The 20474-nt window shown below is 39.6% G+C and overlaps 1 protein-coding gene across 2 annotated transcripts in view; it reads left to right on the top strand.

The window, feature by feature from the left end:
• Window positions 1–1713: 1713 nt before the first annotated feature.
• LOC139937591 (N-acetylated-alpha-linked acidic dipeptidase 2-like) overlaps window positions 1714–20474 on the top strand; it is a 32336-nt gene continuing 13575 nt past the window's right edge. Inside the window, exons 1-7 of one of the 2 annotated variants that reach the window (XM_071932812.1) lie at window positions 1714–1756; window positions 9093–9607; window positions 11414–11570; window positions 16667–16798; window positions 17674–17799; window positions 18728–18917; window positions 20242–20332. In XM_071932812.1, coding sequence (XP_071788913.1) covers window positions 9204–9607; window positions 11414–11570; window positions 16667–16798; window positions 17674–17799; window positions 18728–18917; window positions 20242–20332 — 1100 coding nt within the window. In that variant the 5' untranslated portion in view covers window positions 1714–1756; window positions 9093–9203. Of the gene's footprint in view, window positions 1954–9092; window positions 9608–11413; window positions 11571–16666; window positions 16799–17673; window positions 17800–18727; window positions 18918–20241; window positions 20333–20474 lie in introns of both variants that reach the window. The other variant, XM_071932803.1, reaches the window with a different exon arrangement.

Here is a 20474-nt window from a genome sequence, read left to right as displayed (position 1 = left end):
TGAGACATTGTTTTTTGGCATGTGGTAGATAGGGGGTGTCCCAGGGAATTCTTTCCCACTCATGGGAAATTAACAAGGCTGTAGTGTCAAAAATTAAATCCATTTCATCCATAACTAATTGGGTCTCAAAATTCATCACTGCAATTCTTTCTGAAAGTTTCCTTAGCGCCTTGAGTACCTTGTTTGGTAGATACGTGCGCTATATAAGACTTCGTTATTATTAAAAGAGGGCGCTATATCAGAAGAAGTTTGCACAAAAGGGGGAATCAAATCTCAGGCAGGAGGACAGAATCTTCTGCAGCTGCCACAGAGAGAATACCTTTGACTTTGTTTTTTCATTTCACAAACAATATTACCTATGAACACTAAATTTGTAGTTTGCATGTTTCTTAAACAGCTATTGAGCGAAAAGTTTGCAATGTCATTTGAACTTGTTTATAATGTGTGTTTGTTCATCATAATTTTGATACTTTTTCACTTCTGACTTTGTCGCAATTTGATCAAAAACAATTAGTCCCCAACCTCATGGTTTTGAAAAACTATAGCTGAACTTCGCCGTTGACGGTGATGTGTGTCAACAATTTAATTTCTTGACGTTTTTTGTGGGAGTTTTCTTGGTTTTCTTTGTACTTATACCCCCTCATGTTGCCCCAAATAAAGGGCTATTACAAAACGGAGCTCCCATGATAAAACATAATGATGTAACATGGGTGATGACAAGGCTTTTCACGAATCTTCCGAAATACTCCGGAGGAGGGTATTTTAAATGTTTTGGGGTTTTGTTTCAATAAAATTTGTTTACTCTAGCTTGCGTGTGAGCCCGAATTCCATCTGTAATTTGCCGGTGTGCCCTCCCGCTCTTCGCCTGTACTCTTTGCTATTATCTGGACTTTGGGGTTAACAAAATGTACTATTAATTGTGTGCGTGTAAATAGGAAAGTAGCCTAAATATTAAAGATTACAACGAAAAGCTTTCTATGTTGTTAACCCACAGCATCGAAGATTTCTGTTTTTGTTTTTTGTTTTTTTTTGGGGGGGGGGGGGGGCTGAGGCACTATTACCAGAAGAGCTAAAGCAAGGTGAAAGGTCAATCATTGTTATGACGAGCTCATAAATCCCGGTCAGCAATAACCATTTTACCGAATGGTCCGAGTTTACCTTTTAGTACACTTTTTGAGGACTAAATTCGTCCACAGTCTTTGGTTTTCAGTAATCACAGTGACACGAAATGTAGCCTGCGAAAATATTAAATAAAAAGAAATGTTTTGGGAGGGGGGCATATGTTCGCATGCAGTTTTTAGATTGCAACGGTAATTGCAACGGTAACTCTAAGATCTTTAGATGATAATTCAAATGTATTTGACATGTAAGCCTTTTCAGACCGAAATAAACCAGTTATTCAAATGGCGTTTTACATTCTGGCATGAATTTAGGATAACCTAAATTTCTCTGGTTAAAACTTTCTTCTTCCACCGGATGATAACGCTTTAGGCCTACTTTAGTTCAAATTAAGATAAATTAACTGAACAAATGTAGGATGATTTTGGATGACTAGAAAGACCTGAACTATTTGTCCAATCATTAATTTTTTGTCTAATTTACGTGGCGTTGTGTAAACCAAAGATCATAATAGTCCTGGCGCTCGCGTGGTAGCGCCCTCGTTTGAATTTTGTTGCAACCTTTTGTTATTGCAAGCACCCCCTCTCTTGTTGTGTCTGTCATCCTTTTCAGATTGAAGACGTCCGCCGTAACCCCCGTGAAAGTGAAAGAAAGTGATGAAGTTGTATTGTAATGTAACAAGTTTGTCATCAATTTGTCCTATTGTGGAAACTACACGTACATGTATGTGCATACGTACGTAGTGCCAGTTAGTTTAAAGTCAGGTTTATACAAGTGGACAATGACAATAACACACTTCTCAGTTGTTTGACTACATGCGTATGAAGAAACCAGGTAAGCCGAAATCATGAGTGAGTGAAATAGGAGTGGAGGTAGAAATACTGGGGCGCTGTACTCCTTTTTCGAAATTTTGACCGATAATGCCAACATTTCGAAAAAGGAATACCATACAGTGCCCCAGCTACTGGGTCTAGAAATAGCTAGTATTAGGCCTACTTAGACTTTAGTAATATTGGGTTCTGTGCTAACTGAACTATTTTTGATGATTAACAAACAATCATCCATCGCCCTGGAGCTACGTCTTCCAAGTTGCTAGATATGATGTGAAGTTTTTGTATTTGATGAGGCTCATCAATTATGTTGTTTACATGTTAGCCACATTACAATGATAAATAACAAAAACCGGCATGACCATGACCGGGGGTACTCCTAGAACTATGAGGTTTGTTCGGCTATCGTATCGTCTCCGTGACGGGAGACGATAGCCGAACGAACCTCAGTGAGTCATGACATAGTTCTAGGAGTAGACCGGGGAGTTGCTGGTGTCATGGCCAAAGAAGAAGGGAAATCTGTCCCCCGGAGCATGGGAGGGAATAGTTGCAATAACGTACGTTGTCACAACTACTAGCCTAAGGAGGGAACTGTCCCCCATCATCATCTCGTCCTGTTTTCAAGGGGTCCTAAACTTAACTCGAGGCAAATCTTTTACCTCTCTGCATGCGATAAACAGTCCCTAGATAAAAAAATTGAGGTTTGACTTGCCAAGCAATGAGTCTCTTTTCCTTTGACCAAAACTTAGAAACATAATTAGGCTGATGGCTCTACTGGTTAGTTGCACTTGTACACACAAAAAGTTTTTGTATTTGAGGCATTTCTACAAGGTACAAAAATATGTTGTAATGTTGGGACCATATCATATAAAAAAAAAAATCAATTTTTCAATTCACAATTCAAGATGATCAAATCATGTATTTGAACATTCTGCTGAGCATTCAGGAAAAACAAAACACAGAGGCTTAAAGAAGCCATTTGCTCATATAATTTTCTAATAATCTGGAGCATTTTTGTTGTCCCTCATATCATTATTACTATTATTTAAATGCTAAAATTTAAGCATCAGCTTGGTGATTCAAATAGATGATAAGAAAAATAAAAAGACACAAAACTTAATAAAAATCACATATTGAAAGGCAAGAGTTATTTGCACTTTTTATTTAATTTTATTTGTGTGCAAATTACCATGGTAAATTTTAAATGTCATTAAAAAAAATGGAGAAAAATATGAAGACAACTGCTGTCTAGAGAGTCATACATAAAGTCTCACACATCACTTGTTGTCACTGCAGATGTTTCTTCCACGTATGGCTTCACCGGTACTTTCTTGTTTGCCGTGAAAAACAGGAAAAACTTGAAACAAATGGGACCCTATTGAAGTCATCGGGGTGTGGTGTGAAAATTTCAATGTTCATCAAGTTTTAATATGTTTGCATACTTTTTGTAAACAAATGAAGGTAATTGGGCCTAAAGCATCAGTTGATATGGCATAATATATTTGTTTTTGCCAATTCAAAGAAAAAGGCGTAATAAAAATACCTTGAAAACAGGACAGGGGACGATACCCATTCACTATCAAGCTATTCATTATGGAAATTAATGTGGGCTGGAGGACACTCAAGAGGGTGATTCAAAAGAGGGCGCTATCACTCAGAAGTTTTGTACACAGTTCACCCACTGATCTATATGTGACTCTGAGGAGAAAGAGGGGGGGGGGTAAACAGTTGACATACATTGACATATACAGGGTCAGATGGGAATAGTTTGTTGACTACAAAACAAAGTTGCTACAGTCCTACTGGTATGGTCACTTCTCCTCCTAGTCACCACTCCACATCTTGCTGTGCACAGCAGATGGTGGTGTACACGGGTTAGGTAAAATCACAGCTGTTAAGACACTGGACACTATTGGTAATTGTCAAAGACCAATCTACTCACTTACGTATCTCAATGCATAAAATAACCTGTGAAAATTTGAGCTGGATTGTTGAGTCGGAGTTGCGAGATAAGGAAAGAAAAAAACACCCTTGTCACACGAAGTTGTGTGCTCTCAGATGCTTGATTTCGAGACCTCAAATTCTAAATCTGAGGTCTCAAAATCAAATTCGTTGAAAATTACTTCTTTCTCGAAAACTCCGTTACTTCAGAGGAAGCCGTTTCTCACAATGTTTTATACTATCAACCTCTCTCCATTACTTGTTATCAAGTGAGGTTTTATGCTAATAATTATTTTGAGTAATTACCAATAATGTCCACTGCCCTTAAAACTAACAAAAGTTTGTTCTTTAGACTGGAAACATGCAGTGTTACGACGCTCACAGGACGTTCGTTGGAGAAGTCCCTATCCGTGTTGTATGATTGGGAATAGAATCAACCTAGCCCAGAATTGGTGAAATGGGCGGGTGAAGATACTTTTCTCAAAGCTATTTCATAAGTTAGTTTTGTTTTTGTCCATGGATACTTGGTTAGGTTTATGATGATACATTTTTTGCACAAAATTACCTTGTTAAAGGCAGTGGACACTATTGGTAATTAGTCAAAATAATTATTAGCATAAAACCTTACTTGATAACGAGTAATGGGGAGAGGTTGGTAGTATAAAACATTGTGAGAAACGGCTCCCTCTGAAGTGGAGTAATTTTCGAGAAAGAAGTAGTTTTTCACGAATTTGATTTCGAGACCACAAGTTTAGAATTTGAGGTCCCGAAATCAAGCATCTGAAAGCACACAACTTCGTGTGACAAGGGTGTTTTGTTCTTTCATAGTTACCTCGCAACTCCGACGACCAATCAAGCTTAAATTTTCAAAGGATTCTTATTTTATGCATAAGTTGAGATACAGCAAGTGAGAAGCATGGTCTTTGACAATTACCAATAGTATCCACTGACTTTAAAGGCAGTAAAACAATTATTAGCATAAAACTTTACTAGGTAACAAGTAATTGGGAGAGCTTGATATACTATGTAATATACAAATGGGGGTTGCAACCAGAGGAGGTAATTACCCTCCTGTGTTTGAACACCCAAACTGCTGTAAAATAACATGCTTAACTGGCAATGACAAAGTAAGTTAAAGTATTCCTAAAACGCACATTTTTAGAGAATAATGCGTATTAAATAATAATTAAAATATAAATTTTGAAGTTATTTGCTGTTAAGAGTTGGTCTGTAAGTAGTGATACATTATCAGCGTACACACTAGCACCAATGGATACAAGTTGGCCAGAAATTCACAGTGTATCCCAATTCAGGTGTTTTCAGCGGTTTTAGGCTGATTTAGCCAATATCCTAGCCAGTGTGATTCTCGTTTGAGTTTCTTCTGAAGTCACCTCGAAGTCTGCTCTATGTCATTTAGTTTAATTCTTTTGGGTTGAACAAAAAAAAATTTACTTGAGCGGGATTTGAACTTATGACTTCTGGATTGACACCTGACCAACTGACTGTGGCTAGACTGCTCAAGACTTCGTGGATTGACAACTGACCAACTGACTGTGGCTAGACTGCTCAAGACTTGTGGAACTTGACAACTGACCAACTGACTGTGGCTAGACTGCTCAAGACTTGTGGAACTTGACAACTGACCAACTGACTGTGGCTAGACTGCTCAAGACTCGTGGATTGACAACTGACCAACTGACTGTGGCTAGACTGCTCAAGACTTGTGGAACTTGACAACTGACCAACTGACTGTGGCTAGACTGCTCAAGACTCGTGGACTGACACCTGACCAACTGATTGTGGCTAGACTGCTCAAGACTCGTGGATTGACAACTGACCAACTGACTGTGGCTAGACTGCTCAAGACTTGTGGAACTTGACAACTGACCAACTGACTGTGGCTAGACTGCTCAAGACTCGTGGACTGACACCTGACCAACTGATTATGGCTAGACTGCTCAAGACTCGTGGATTGACAACTGACCAACTGACTGTGGCTAGACTGCTCAAGACTCGTGGATTGACAACTCACCAACTGACTGTGGCTAGACTGCTCAAGACTTGTGGATTGACAACTGACCAACTGACTGTGGCTAGACTGCTCAAGACTCGTGGATTGACAACTGACCAACTGACTGGCTAGACTGCTCAAGACTTGTGGAACTTGACAACTGACCAACTGACTGTGGCTAGACTGCTCAAGACTCGTGGATTGACACCTGACCAACTGACTGTGGCTAGACTGCTCAAGACTCGTGGATTGACAACTGACCAACTGACTGTGGCTAGACTGCTCAAAACTCGTGGATTGACAACTGACCAACTGACTGTGGCTAGACTGCTCAAGACTTGTGGATTGACACCTGACCAACTGACTGTGGCTAGACTGCTCAAGACTCGTGGATTGACAACTGACCAACTGACTGTGGCTAGACTGCTCAAGACTCGTGGATTGACACCTGACCAACTGACTGTGGCTAGACTGCTCAGCTGAGCAATCCAGAGGATGCAGGTTCAAATCCTGCTCTAGTCAATTTGTCTTCGTTCTATTCAAAATTATTTAAAATATACCAAGTCGGTTTCCCCACGTTTTCCTGTACTTAATTTTCAAATATTGTAAAAAATAAAATGTTGACTAACGTTGTTGCTGAAATACGCAGATTGTTTACAGCACCAAAGTTAACGAAGCAATCATTCCAATGCTGAAAAATATCTTATCCTTGGAACAGTGGTATTTGTGGTTGGCCTATTTATTCATGTTTATTGTAAAGTCAGATGGATTATAAAAGTAGTCCATTGTAATTACAGTCCATTGTAATTTCTCTGCTCTGGGCACAGAAAAATTGCTTCAAAAGACGATGCCACCTCTGTTTACATTCAAATCGCCCTCTGGTGACAAAACACTGTCCAACCCATGTTTCGCCAGGCAAACCACGACCATGACGTAGTCATTGTAAGATTGCGTGTACGTACTTTCTTGCTGGCTGCCAAAATACAAAAGTTTTGCACGGCAGCATGCGAGCGAATTATGTTATGGTTTTTAAGTGATGTCAGAGGTCACATCGTCTAAAAGAATACATTATATATGAAAAACATTAGCTCTCACAATGAAGAGTGCGATTGTTTTCTTCGTAGGACCAGTTGATGTGTAAACATGCCCAAGGCATCTGAGAAATAGTTAACACTTGGCTGGAAGAAAACAAAGAAAGCTCCGATAGTCTCCACAGATTGGTTGCCTTGGCTTTGGTCTGACTATAAATGCATATCGACATTTACCCCCAAAAAACTGTGATTACCCGCAGGCCGTTTCCCACCTGACTGTTACCAAGCAGTGTCTGTCTCTAGGGCAACCCTTATCACGTTATATTATCCAACGCTCATTTTAGCTTTCAAAGGTGCTGATTTTAGGTCACTAAGTACAACATTCCAAGGCATAATCAACACCGTTTTGAAAAGAGGGGATGACATGGTGTCTTGATCTATTGATCCCGATCACACGACATCTTGAAAGATGGTTTGCCACTCACAGGCTTTTGACTTGTGGCAGGTCCCCACTGTTGAAAACAGTTTTAAATTGAGTTAGTTTTCGTTTTTGACTGCAAAACCTTTGTTTTGATCGAATTTGATGGGTTTGGTGTTGTATCTCTCATACCATTGACTTGTTATGACCAGGATCCTATTTCATAAAGCTGTTAAGCAGAAAATACTGCTTAGAAAATGTATTTGCTAAGCAAAAAAAGAATAAATGAGTGGGACACCAGTCACAACAAGGTAAACCTTAATGAATGTTTGCTAGTAACTTGTTCCTGCTAAGCAATACTTATCTGTGCTTAGCAAGTAAGTTTTTACACTTAATGCCTCATGAAATTGGGACCAGGCAGAAGGTCATACCTATGTTTAGGACTCTAAACATTCGGGTGTTGAGTTACCTTAAAAGTGGGGTAAATTAACGGATTTAGGGCAGCTCTTGTACAGAATCACCAAGGGAGAACTAGGGTTGCAGGAAGATTCAGAAGGAAGGTTACCTAATTAAGTATAAAGAAGAACTTAATACATTAAACATGGTGCATGATGTGAGTAAACATGGAATTGCCTGCAAATCAATCAAAGGACTACAAAGAAGTTAAAATACAAAAAAGGAATATCTTCTGGCAAACTTGAATCTTGATTCTGATTGGTTGATCAATGCATCACAACATGAGCAATGCGTCAAGTTTGCTTGAAGATAAGTCTGTTAGTGTTAAAACACACGCGCACTCGTGAAATACAGACAAATACAGCGCGTCTGCATTTAATATGCTGCCCTCAGCCTTCTGCCTCGTGAAAGAAACAAATGTTATTTACAGTGTGGAGTAATAGTATTAGTATGCAATTAATAATAACAAAAACTGTTCCTTTTTATGCCATACTCATATTTCTCACCACTGAGACTCAAGAGACCCAAGGTGCACACAAGAACAAAAACCAAGGAAGAAGATGCATCAGAAGCAGTCAACAAAAGACGTTACACTTCTAACAAGATAGATGGGAACAGTTAAAACAATGCGTATTATCCCCATGATAGCACAACAAAAGATGATAGTATTTTTCTTCTGCATTTTCTGGAGGTTTTCTGGCAGCTCCATTGTCAGAAAGGATTAACAAGAAATGGGGGGTTAATTGTGTAATTTCATTGTTTGAAACAGTCGAAAAAGTGTAGAACTTGTACAGACACTTATTTAAATCTTCCCAAATCCTCAGAAGTACAAGAAAGTGTTATGGTGTACTGTACTTTCTTCAGTTTAAACGAATTTGAAAGTAAATTATTTGTTAACAAGCTCAAGATTGGTGGATTTGGCTGTGGTTGTCAGTGTTCCTATATATCTATCCCTACCCACCATTCTCAGCACAGAAGAAAATCAGACAAGCTTTTCTTCCCCCTGAAGCTTTGACCAGGTGGTTTTCTCTGCAATTTATTCCCATGACGTATTGAAAGCAGATAAAGTGGTGGGAACTGCTGGGCCGGATTAACACTTTGACTTCCTCAAACAGAAACCTTTCATCACTTTACAATGGGACACTGAACTGAGGGATCCAGATTTACCCCCGAACTACAGGTTTTTGCCTGAACTACTGACTTCTTACTCTGAACTATTTACCTTACAAAGCTCTTGGTCTCTGCTAACAAACTTATCATGGTTTGTCCATTATTTGATCAAACAGGCACCTGGCTTTGTGCGATGCTTATGATGTTATTTAACACTCGGTCCTACTACCCTCACCATCCACTCCCAGCCAATCACAGCTCTTCATGCAAATGAGCCTGAGTAAATAATGAATCCATTTAGGGCTGGCGGTAATCACTATGATTACCTGGAGTCAGAGAGCGGTACAGCCATGCCAGGAGAGGAGGGTAATTCATCCATTGCCTACCAGCCTGTGGCTAACGCACCCAGCAACCCACGACCGTCTCGTCTGGAGTTCCACCCGGAGGAGTACAATACAGCCAGAAGGAGCAGTTCCTCTCAAAGTATGCATCTGAGTAACAAGACGATCGTGTTCATTGCCGCAGTGATCGCAGCCTGTGTTGGTATCGCTCTCGGCGTGATCATAGGATGGTTCTCATCGCAGGCTCGGATGCAAGGGATGCAGAGTGATGCCTTGAAAGAAGGTGACGCCAGCGTTGGAAAGCTGCTGATGGATGAGATGAAAGCTGACAACATCAAGGAATATCTTAGGTAGGTTTTAATTAGTTTGATTGAGTCAAAGACCGTATCCGAATTAGCGGCTATGGCTGGATGGCCGTGTCATCATGCGTTGAGGTATAGGACCTCCTTGACTACAACCTTAGCAACAGTCGCAGCCAAAGCTGTAGCCGCCTAGTTATTTAGATACCGCTTAATTGTGGCTTGGTCAAGAAATGAAATGATTTGGCTTAGTCGAGGGAATATATGCTCTTTCTTTCTGCACTTTTTTGAAGTTTCATGACAAAATGAACGAACAGCTGTTTTCTATTTCTAACAAACATGTATAATGCATATCTATATTTACGCAGGCAGAGAAACATTTAATTTGCAATTCCTTGGTAATAAAACATTGCTTCTGTACTGTCACAAAATATACATTTGTTGTCCTTGTATCAAGGTGACCCACAACTATTGCTCGGTAGGGGTTTGCCTAAATGTATATTTTTATCAGTTACTACGTGCTGTACAACGTTTACTGTGATACCCGTCAGGGTCATGTCAATATTTATTATCTCTTCCATATCGCGAACCATCTCCTATAGACAGTCGGTACAACCGGTACTTTGTACTCGCTCAGTTGAAGAAAAAAAATTAAATAAATAACCACATATAATCGATGCCCAATCTGCCGTGATATGTACAACATATTTGTAGGTCAAGTTAACACATTGGGTACAATTGGATAGCCTTGAGTGGCAGACTTTATTCCCTCTGAGGTTAATTAAGAATTACCCAAAGAACATGTCATCCAGGCCTGTATGACTCGTTTTTGAAAGGGAAAGGGCATCAAAGCATGTTCTCCTTGGTAAAGGGCACCCTATGAGGAAATTGCAAGTTTCTACTGGGGCATTTCAAGGGCACCACCAAGGCAATGACCAGAGGGCATGGAGGCAATCGCCTTCGTTGTCTCCATGAAGTGTCATGTGATATGTTAATCCAAGGTGAAGGGTGCTTGCATTATGGCCTACAGCTACGGGCAACTCGTACATCAAACTGCCTAACTTTCAGAAACCTTAAAATCCAAAAGGTTTTTTCGTTTTTTGTAACATGTAAGTTGAATTCAGTAGTAATTGCACAGTTGTGCTGCAAATGTCAAGTTATTCATGGAAGAAACCCTTTCTCGCCTGTTTTGTGACTTTTTCTCATTGTTAACATGGAGACTGCTAGTTGCATGCCAGTTAGAGTTGGGTTACATAGCAATCATGATTTCCATTCACATTCATTCAATGGTGTATGAAATGGCAATTGAATGGCAGTTTGGCACTTACTTTCAGAAGAGCTTATGGGAAACGTAATGTACAGTCGGGGAAAAAACTTCAAGAAGTCTTGCGGTAATGTAACAGTTTCAAAACCTGAGTTTAATCCAAGCTTTCAATTGATTGTGGTTCATTTCACGTCAGAATCACGTACTCGATTATTCAAATAAAGCAAACTTTGATTTGAGCCCTTCCGGCCCAAAAACCCTGAAAAACTTCAAAAAGGTTTTAACAAATAGATTGTACGTAAACCTTTTTGGAGGTAAAATTAATTGTTGTCAACCCTTGGCCTGATTGAATAAAGCTATAAAAAAAATTATGCTTAGCAACTTTATCTGCTAAGTGCAAATTAGTATAGTGAACTGGTCACCATATGTTGCCTTGTATTCTGGCTGGTAACCTGTTTCTGCTTAGCAGGAATATTTCTTTGCTAAGCAAATGTGTTTGTTTGCTTCTATGAAATTTCAGCTTTATGAAATTGGGCCCATTTTATGCCAAAGTTCTTAATATTTCTTCCTTTCTGTTTGTGTTTTTTCTCCAGATTATTTACCTCCACCCCCCACTTAGCCGGGACGGCGGCCGACAAAAAGAACGCTGACTACGTTCGAGATGAGTGGATAAAGTATGGCTTGAAGCCGGTCCGTCAGAACGCCTACAATGTCCTTCTTTCTTATCCTGATAGCGAGAAACCTAATCGGGTGAGTTGATTCATGAAGGAGAAAAGTGATTAACGTAATTACAATTTTTACAGATGTAACTTTGCTTATGTGTGTGTGTGTGGGGGGGGGGGGATTTCAACAAAAACAAAAAACCTGTTTTGATGAATGCTATTTATAGAAAGGAATCAAGTGATATCAAAGGTATACCAAAATGTAATTTCTTGGCAATTTCTGCTTTTTTTCTGCTTTTCAGGTTGGGGGTGGGGGGGGTGGGTTCTGAGCTAAATTGACCATGCTGTTTTGTTTTCAAACTTTGACTTCTTCTTAAACAAAAATAATACCCTGCAACATTATAAAAACTCTCTGTTCAGGTTTTTTTAATTTTTTTTTTATCTGGAACCCGGTCTGGAACTAGCTGTGAACAGTTGTGATCCAGGCATGGAAGTACATGCAGGTATTGGTCTTGCCCCTTCAAAAGTTTCCCATTGACCTTTAAGATTTTCCAATGGAAGTGCCCTTTGAAAAAGGAAAATGGCCTTGCCCTTTTATAGAGGAAATTCCAGGCCTGTTGATTAATTGTGAGCTGGGTGTTGCCTGAACATCGTTCACCACAGCTGCTGATATGATGGGTATTACCTTTCAGCAGATGTTTATATCAGCTCCATTCCCGTAGATCCTACTAAGGCCATTGCTAATGCCGAGGTGACCCCAATCCTTTTTAGGTTTGATCTCTAGATATCCGTGAGCAGTCATATCTTTTGCAGGGACAAAGCCTTGTCCATAAAGTAGCGGAAACCAATGTCAGGATTTTTAATTTGGAGATGAATTTTATATAAAGACATGTAATATAGACCTGTAAACCAGCTGCATTACAGGTGTATTACATAAGATTACATTACATTATTGTATAAGCTGTAATACAGCTAAATTATCTTAGAAAGATGTACAGTTACACAACAAGATCATGTGTTTTGTGAGATGTGCTTTTTTCTCTCAAGAATTGAAAATTAACCGTTAACTTATGAAGACTTCACCAGATTCAAATAGAACTTGCAAGTGGCTTATTACTCAGCAGATCAGCTGATTTCCACTTTTTTGTTTGCAGTAAAACAAAATAACATTACTCACACTTATACAGTTGTTGCTTGTTCCGTCTTCTTTTTGGAACTACGAAGTTGCAGGTCCCAATTTGGTACTTTTCATTGTTTTTTATTCCAAGCTCTGTCTCTGAATTCTTTTAATACAAAATTTAGACTCTCTTTATTTGTAAGAAGGAACATTTATTTAGCAAGTTCTTATATCACCCCAAGCGGCCTTGAAATAAGCCATGGCCCCCACAGCAATTGCCTTGGTGCCCTATGCTTCTTACCTTCAAGAATGAAACTCAAGGCCTGCCTTAAATGATGTTTAACCTACCTAAGAAATCCTAAATTTAACAAATCATTAAATTACATTTTTTTCAGCAAGGGTTTGTGTAAAATGTATTTATTTAGTGAATTTTGCTCATTTGATGTTCATTTTGAAGTAGTTTAGACTGGCCCCTTGCATAAGATGACATCACAAGCTCACACAGTGCTCTCTCAGAGGTCAAAGTCTGACCTAGCATTACCTAAAGACCATGTCACACACAGGGGCAATAATACAGGCAGCCAATTCCAGGAAATCTCAAATGAAGAAAAGCCATTCACAGCTCACTGTTCACATATTTTTCTTGGGGACTGGAATACATGTGGTCCTGACCCTGTAGCATGCACTGCAGTTGGTTGCCACAAAGTTGCCTGTAGGACACCAGTAATTACCTCAACAAAGCAATAACATTTATCTACATATTATTTTTACTGGTAGTCTCTGTATTTCTCCATATTTTTGGCTAATTAACATTCAAAAGTAATTTGGGATGCAATTATAAAACAATCACCTATTTATGTTTTATTGGCGAGCTGTAGAGCAGTGCGAGCCTGTTATAATAACAATTTCCGTCCGTCCGGCAGTACGCGTTAAATATTTTTGAAATGTTTTTTGTTTAAGTTTAAATCTTTGAATTGAGTTGTTTTGGTATGAACAAGCCCCAATGAGATTGTTATACATTTGCCAGTCGTTTTGGGGTAATTTTCATATATATTTCCAAATAATGTTAAAGTTTTTTGAATAAAAAAGAATTTAAAAAATTTTCTGGGATGTACAAAAAATGTTTAACAATTTTTTTCAGGCTCAAACTTGGACATCTGGATCTAAAAGAAACAAACTCAAATTAAAATCTTAAATTTTTGAAAACCAAAATCAAACTCTCTGTCATTGGTTCCAGTTGAATCGCTGAAACAATGAAACACATAAATGATCATCATAACTCCTGATTGCAATGATGAACTGACTTCAAACTATTGCTTTTTACATATATAGATTCATATGATAAGATAAACCTCTCTTTGCGCATCACTGGTTCCAGTTGAATGAGCTAAAACAATAAAAACCTTGAATGGTCATAACTCCTGATTGCAATGAGATAAAACTCAAAGAATTAATCACTGGTTTCAGTTGAATGAGCGAAAACAATGAACAAATTGAATATAGGCATAACTCCTTATTTCCTGACTTGAAACCTAGATCAAATATTACTTTTTACATAAAGATGCATATGAAACAATAAAACTCAAAGAGTGCATCACTGCAGAGTGCAAACGTTGCTACTTACATGTATATAATATGAAAAGATGAAACTCAAAGATCACTAGTTCCAGTTGAATGAGCTAAAGCAATGAAAATCTTAAATTTCATAACTTCATACTTGTCAATGTCCCCACCCCTTTGACCATCAGTTGATCAAATGATTGTTGTTTCCGTCAGTCATTGGTTTTATCTGGTGATCAGCAGCTTGCCATGGCAGCTTTGCTGTTCTAGTTTGTGTATTTTTTTATTGCAGTTGTGTTTAAGAAACTGGACACGTTTGGTAATTATCAAAGACCACCGGAATTGTTACATGGTGTATCTCAACATAATATGCATAAAATAACAAATCTGTAAAAATTTGGGCTCAATTGGTCAATGAATTTGTAAAGAAAATGAACGAAAGAAAAAACACTCATATAGCATTACTTTGTGTGCTTTCAGATGCATAATAAAAAGGCTTTAGCTGATTTTTACTATTTTAGTGAGAAATTACCTCTTTCTCAAAATTTATGTTACTTCAGAGGGAGCCATTACTCACAGTGTTTTAAACTATCAACAGCTCTCTGTTGGTTGTCACCAAGTTTTTTTTTATGCTACAAAATATTATTTTCAGTAATTACTGATAGTGTCCAGTGTAATTGTCAAAGACCAGTGTTCTCACTTGGTTGATCCCATCATAAGCATAAAATAACAAGCCTGTGAAAATTTGGGCTCAATCGGTCATCGAAGTTGCAAGAGTTTATGACAGAAAAACACTTTTGTTGGACAAATTTGTGTGCTTTCAGATAGGAATAATTTGAACTGTTCGTCTGCTTATTAAACCATGATTAAACTATGCATTGCTCCATCTTAATAATGTTTGAAGATGATAGCAGAACTTCGAGAAGAGGAATTACAATGTTACCAAGGTGTTCACTGCCTTTAAGCAAGTTAAAGTTATAAGGCCATTGAAACCGCTCGCAACCAAACAAACACACAAATAACATTGGAACTAAATAATTTGAACAGACAGGCATCCCATTACAGTAACAAGGACAAAACCCAACCATTTAACAGTAACAGAGACTAACTCAATTCATGCCCACCAGCAACTACAAAAAACATTTTTATTATAATTTAGAAATAACAATAATAAGGGAATAAAAGGGTAGCGACGAGTTCTTCAACGTACGTTTAAAGTCGACAGGATCGGCGGCTGTGTGGTAAAGGCCCAAACCAAAGGCGAGGGCCTTTATCGCACGGCAACGACCCTGCAAGGTTTTAACGGACGTTGAAGAACGAGTCACTGCTCTTTTATTCCCATTCATAAATGCCCTTTTGTTAAAAAACGTAAACAAATACAGTTATAGACACTTTAACAATTGAAATTCGAGGTTTGAAATTGTTTCTCTTCAAAACTTTGTGAAGAATCTGTTTGAGGCGCGTGGGTTGTGTGTACGCGTGCGCGCTTAGATTACGCGCGGAAGCTAGCTCAGTGTGCATAAACAGAGCTCCAGTATGCATTAACAAAAGGTTTATGCACACCCACTTGACGCGCTCTCCACCAATAGGAGTAGAGAACTTGTCCGAGGTACTTATGAATGAAAAATTATGATGGTAAATAGAAAGGTTAATTTATTTTCACTGAATAAGAAATCATAATCATTATATTGTATTGTGTCAAAATTGACATAGTGTCAATTTAAAACCAACGGGCACATTCTGAAAATGCAGAAATTTACTTATATAAGTAAGGTATTCTGTGTCCCTTCCTTGTACATATTATAATAATCTCCTTCCTCTATGGTTCAAAGGATTTTATTTAGTCATCAAGCTTTTGAGTCCAAACAAAATGACATCACAGAGCACTGTTTTCAGGAGAGTCACTTTTGTCAAATTGTTAAAATCATTCCTCAAAAACTACAGCACCTCAGCAATTTAAGGGGAAGCTTTCTACCATCATTTGGGAGGTAGTGTTTTCTGCTCTTCCGGCTAGGCTTCGAATTGAAGATACCCAAGCCTACATTCGTATGGACTGTGAAAGGGGTAACCCTGTTTCAGTCCTAGGAGTAGGTGGCAATGGCCTCTGGAAAAAAATAATTGTAGCCCACACCTTGAAGTGGCCTTCAGGCCTTGTGTGTCAGGCGACTTGCATTAAAAAAAAAAAATAAAAAAAAATAAATAATAACTAACACTTCATTCTCTAAGCGCTTTACATTAGTGCCCTGGTCATAGGGCCAATAACATCCCTTTTTAATGTTTCTCAGCTCCCTTGGGAGTATACAACCTGGGCAACAGTTTAGTAAGTATAGTAAAGTATCTTGCTCAAGGACACAAGTGTCACGACCGGGATTCGAACCCACACTCCGGTGAAAACGCACCAGAACTTGAATTCGATGCTCTTAACCTCTCGGCCATGACACTCTACAAACCATGTAACTAAACTTTCAAAAAAACATAATCTCTATAGTTTTTATTCTCATTTGTAGGTGACAGTGCTGAACAGCAACGGAACCACTTTCTCTGAGTCTAAAACCGAGGAACCACCCTTGGATGGGGAGACCATTCGAGACGATGTAGTCAAACCATTCAATGCATACGCTGCTGCTGGTACAATTGAGGTAGGTCATAAAAACAAAACTATTAGCTCCTTCCTACTGTCTGCCACATTCGCCATTTTGGGGAATCAAATTGTACACAAACATCTTATCATTTTCAACTGTTTTACTTTTTCACCTTTTTTCATTTCCAGCTTACTTATTCACCTTTTTTCATTTCAAAATGTTTACCTTTGCACCTCTTTTTATCGCCAACTGTTTTTTTTCTTCAACTTTTTTTCATTTCAAAAGGTTAACTTTTTCACCTCTTTTCAAATTCAATTGTTGTATCTCTGTACAAATTGTAAAGTTTGATTGGCCGAGTACCAATTACGTGCCTTGCAACAAATGCACATGTATCATGGCTAAAGATGCACGCTACGCATAATGCACAGCGCGCTGGGTAACATGGAAAGTGATGTACACCGGTATACATCACCTTGATCGTTCCCACCGTTGGTCGATTTCCAGTGCTGTACGAAACACACGCGGGTTCGAGGGAACAGGTGAATAATTGTTTCTTATTTGAACTGTTCGTCTGCTTATTAAACCTTGATTAAACTATGCATTGCTCCGTTATAATAATGTTTGAAGATGACAACAGAACTTCGAGAAGAGGAATAAAAATGGTACCAAGTTATAACAAAACAATTGTTGAACGCTGTGACTGGGGTCCATGGGTTTTGTACACCCTCTGTGACAAATGGCACCATCGGCTTCGCCTCGGGTTTTCATTTCAACTCTAAATATCCAACTGCTTACTTTTTCACCTCTTTTCATTTTCAAACTGTTTACTTTTTTACCACTTTTTTACCCAACTGTTTACTTTTGAACTACTCTCCACTGCCATCTCAAATTGTTCACCGTATTTACTGTAGTTTGAACTCTGTCCGTTACAGAATGAACTGGTGTATGTCAACTATGGAAGAGTGGAAGATTTCCAGCGTCTTGAGAGAACGCTTGGGGTGAATGTGACGGGAAAGATCGCCATCGCTAGATACGGGAAGATTTTCAGAGGAGACAAGGTGAATTGTTTAATAGTAACAACAATTAATAACTTAAGAATAATAATAACAATAATAATAATAATAATAATAATAACAATAATAATAATAACAATAATAGCAGGCATTTATGGAGCACTCTTACACAAGGTACCATGGCACTTAACAAGAAACAGTACCCGTACAATAAGCAAATAAATAATGGTACTGATAATGGGAAAACCGTATGTCTTTAGCAATTAACCATTGAACAGGAAAAATTTGAGATGTTTCTTGAAAACTTCAAGTGACTCGATCAGCGGAACAAATTTGATGAGTTAGAAATTTAGATTGAGTTCATATGGAAGTGGGTCATTTGATGGGAGTCATCATGGTCCTGCAGGAGGTCAGAGGCTCAGTGAGGTCAGATGGATTTTAATAATTGTAATACCATCTTGAAGGGCTTTACTGTGACTGCCGTTAGTCACTCACAAAGTAGCCCCAGGCACAAATAGTTGGGGGAAAAAAATATAAGGAATTTGGGCATTTTTAAAACGAGTGGAGTCATTGTTTGCAGTGAAATGCACTTTGACTGTTGGTCGAGTGGATATTTTATGACAATTTGTGTGCTTATGAGATGTTCTAGCTGATATGTCCGGTGGTTTAAAGAATATAGGGCTGTTCATGATGGTGCTAGAAAAACAGGTTTTGGTAGAGACAAGTTTTGGGAGTCTCCATTACCATGTTAGACCCACGCTTGTTGGAGCTACACCTTGCATACTATACCAGGTTTCAATCCCATACACTATGTATGTCAATGGTAAACAAATTGTCCCTGTTCAGACCATCTCTCTGGTGGTGTGATTTTTAAGTACCACATTCAGCTTGTTTAAATTTTCATTAGCATAGGTAATTTGCATATCATTAACATAAATTATAATAACCTCACTGCGTCTACGTCTATTTACAGGTGAAGCAAGCTCAAATCTTTGGTGCTATTGGTTTAATCCTTTACTCTGATCCTGCGGATTATGCAGTGGGTGGTATTAGCAGCGTGTACCCGGATTCCTGGTGGCTCCCTGGGTATGGGGTACAGCGGGGTTCCTTGTATATCACAGGGGTAGGAGGTGACCCCCTCACCCCAGGGTATCCATCATTAGGTAAGGTTGTACCCAGATTCCTGGTGGCTCCCTGGGTATGGGGTACAGCGGGGTTCCTTGTATATCACAGGGGTAGGAGGTGACCCCCTCACCCCAGGGTAACCATCATTAGGTAAGGTTGTATCCAGATTCCTGGTGGCTCCCTGGGTATGGGGTACAACGGGGTTCCTTGTTTATCACAGGGGTAGGAGGAGACCCCCTCACCCCAGGGTATCCATCATTAGGTAAGGTTGTACCAAGATTCCTGGTGGCTCCCTGGGTATGGGGTACAGCGGGGTTCCTTGTTTATCACAGGGGTATGAGGTGACCCCCTCACCCCAGGGTATCCATCATTAGGTAAGGTTGTACCCAGATTCCTGGTGGCTCCCTGGGTATGGGGTACAACGGGGTTCCTTGTTTATCACAGGGGTAGGAGGAGACCCCCTCACCCCAGGGTATCCATCTTTAGGTAAGGTTGTACCAAGATTCCTGGTGGCTCCCTGGGTATGGGGTACAGCGGGGTTCCTTGTATATCACGGGTAGGAGGTGACCCTCTCACCCCAGGGTATCCATCATTAGGTAAGGTTGTACCAAGATTCCTGGTGGCTCCCTGGGTATGGGGTATAGTGGGGTTCCTTGTATATCACAGGGGTAGGAGGAGACCCCCTCACCCCAGGGTACCCATCATTAGGTAAGGTACCTGGATTCCTTGTGGCTTCCTGGGTATGGAGTACAACAGGGTTCCTTGTTTATCACAGGGGTAGGAGGTGACCCCCTCACCCCAGGGTACCCATCATTAGGTAAGGTTGTACTGAGATTCCTGGTGGCTTCCTGGGTGTGGGGTATAGTGGGGTTCCTTGTAAATCACAGGGGAAGGAGGTGATCCCCTCATCCCAGGGCATCCATCGTAAGGTAAGAATGCTCTGTTTTTTTGCATCCGAATACCCTTGCAACCCAATACCTTTGCATTTAAGAGCTCATCTGTAGATGACAGAGGGCCCAATCAGTAGATGACAGACGGCACCGTTGAGAACACTGTTATTTGTCCACACTGTCAATTATGGACCCTTTCTAAACCTTGGTCTTGGCTCCGTGAGTTACATGGACTTTGACCTTTCTATGCTACACCTGGTGAGGGTTGCAAGGGGCTGGGACCATACCAGAAACACCCAGGCAACCTCCTTCTCTAAGCGTTAAGTGCACTGGGTTCGTTTTGTGCATTACACAACACACTGGACCTACCACTTCCAATCTAAAATGATGAGGTTTGACCATCATATTAGGAGAGACAACATTTTGTGATTGGTATTTTGAATTCTTTGATTGATTATTTCTCTCCTTGTAGATGGTGCATTCCGAGAGGAAGAATCCTCAGTTGGTCTTCCTGAGATTCCTGTACAGCCCATCGGATATGACGATGCTAAGATCATTCTTGGGTAAGATTAGGAAGGGTTTGACATTTGGTTGTTGATTTGTGGTGTGGTGTCTTCTCCGGTGGCGACACCCAGTGAATTAAAAGGTAGTGCATTTTCCTCTACCAGCCTGGCTCCTAGTGGATGGATACCCATGCCTACATCC

The sequence above is a fragment of the Asterias amurensis genome, chromosome 1 (assembly GCF_032118995.1).
Source record: "Asterias amurensis chromosome 1, ASM3211899v1".
NCBI lineage: Eukaryota > Metazoa > Echinodermata > Asteroidea > Forcipulatida > Asteriidae > Asterias > Asterias amurensis.
This window is presented reverse-complemented; position numbering and strand designations above follow the sequence as displayed.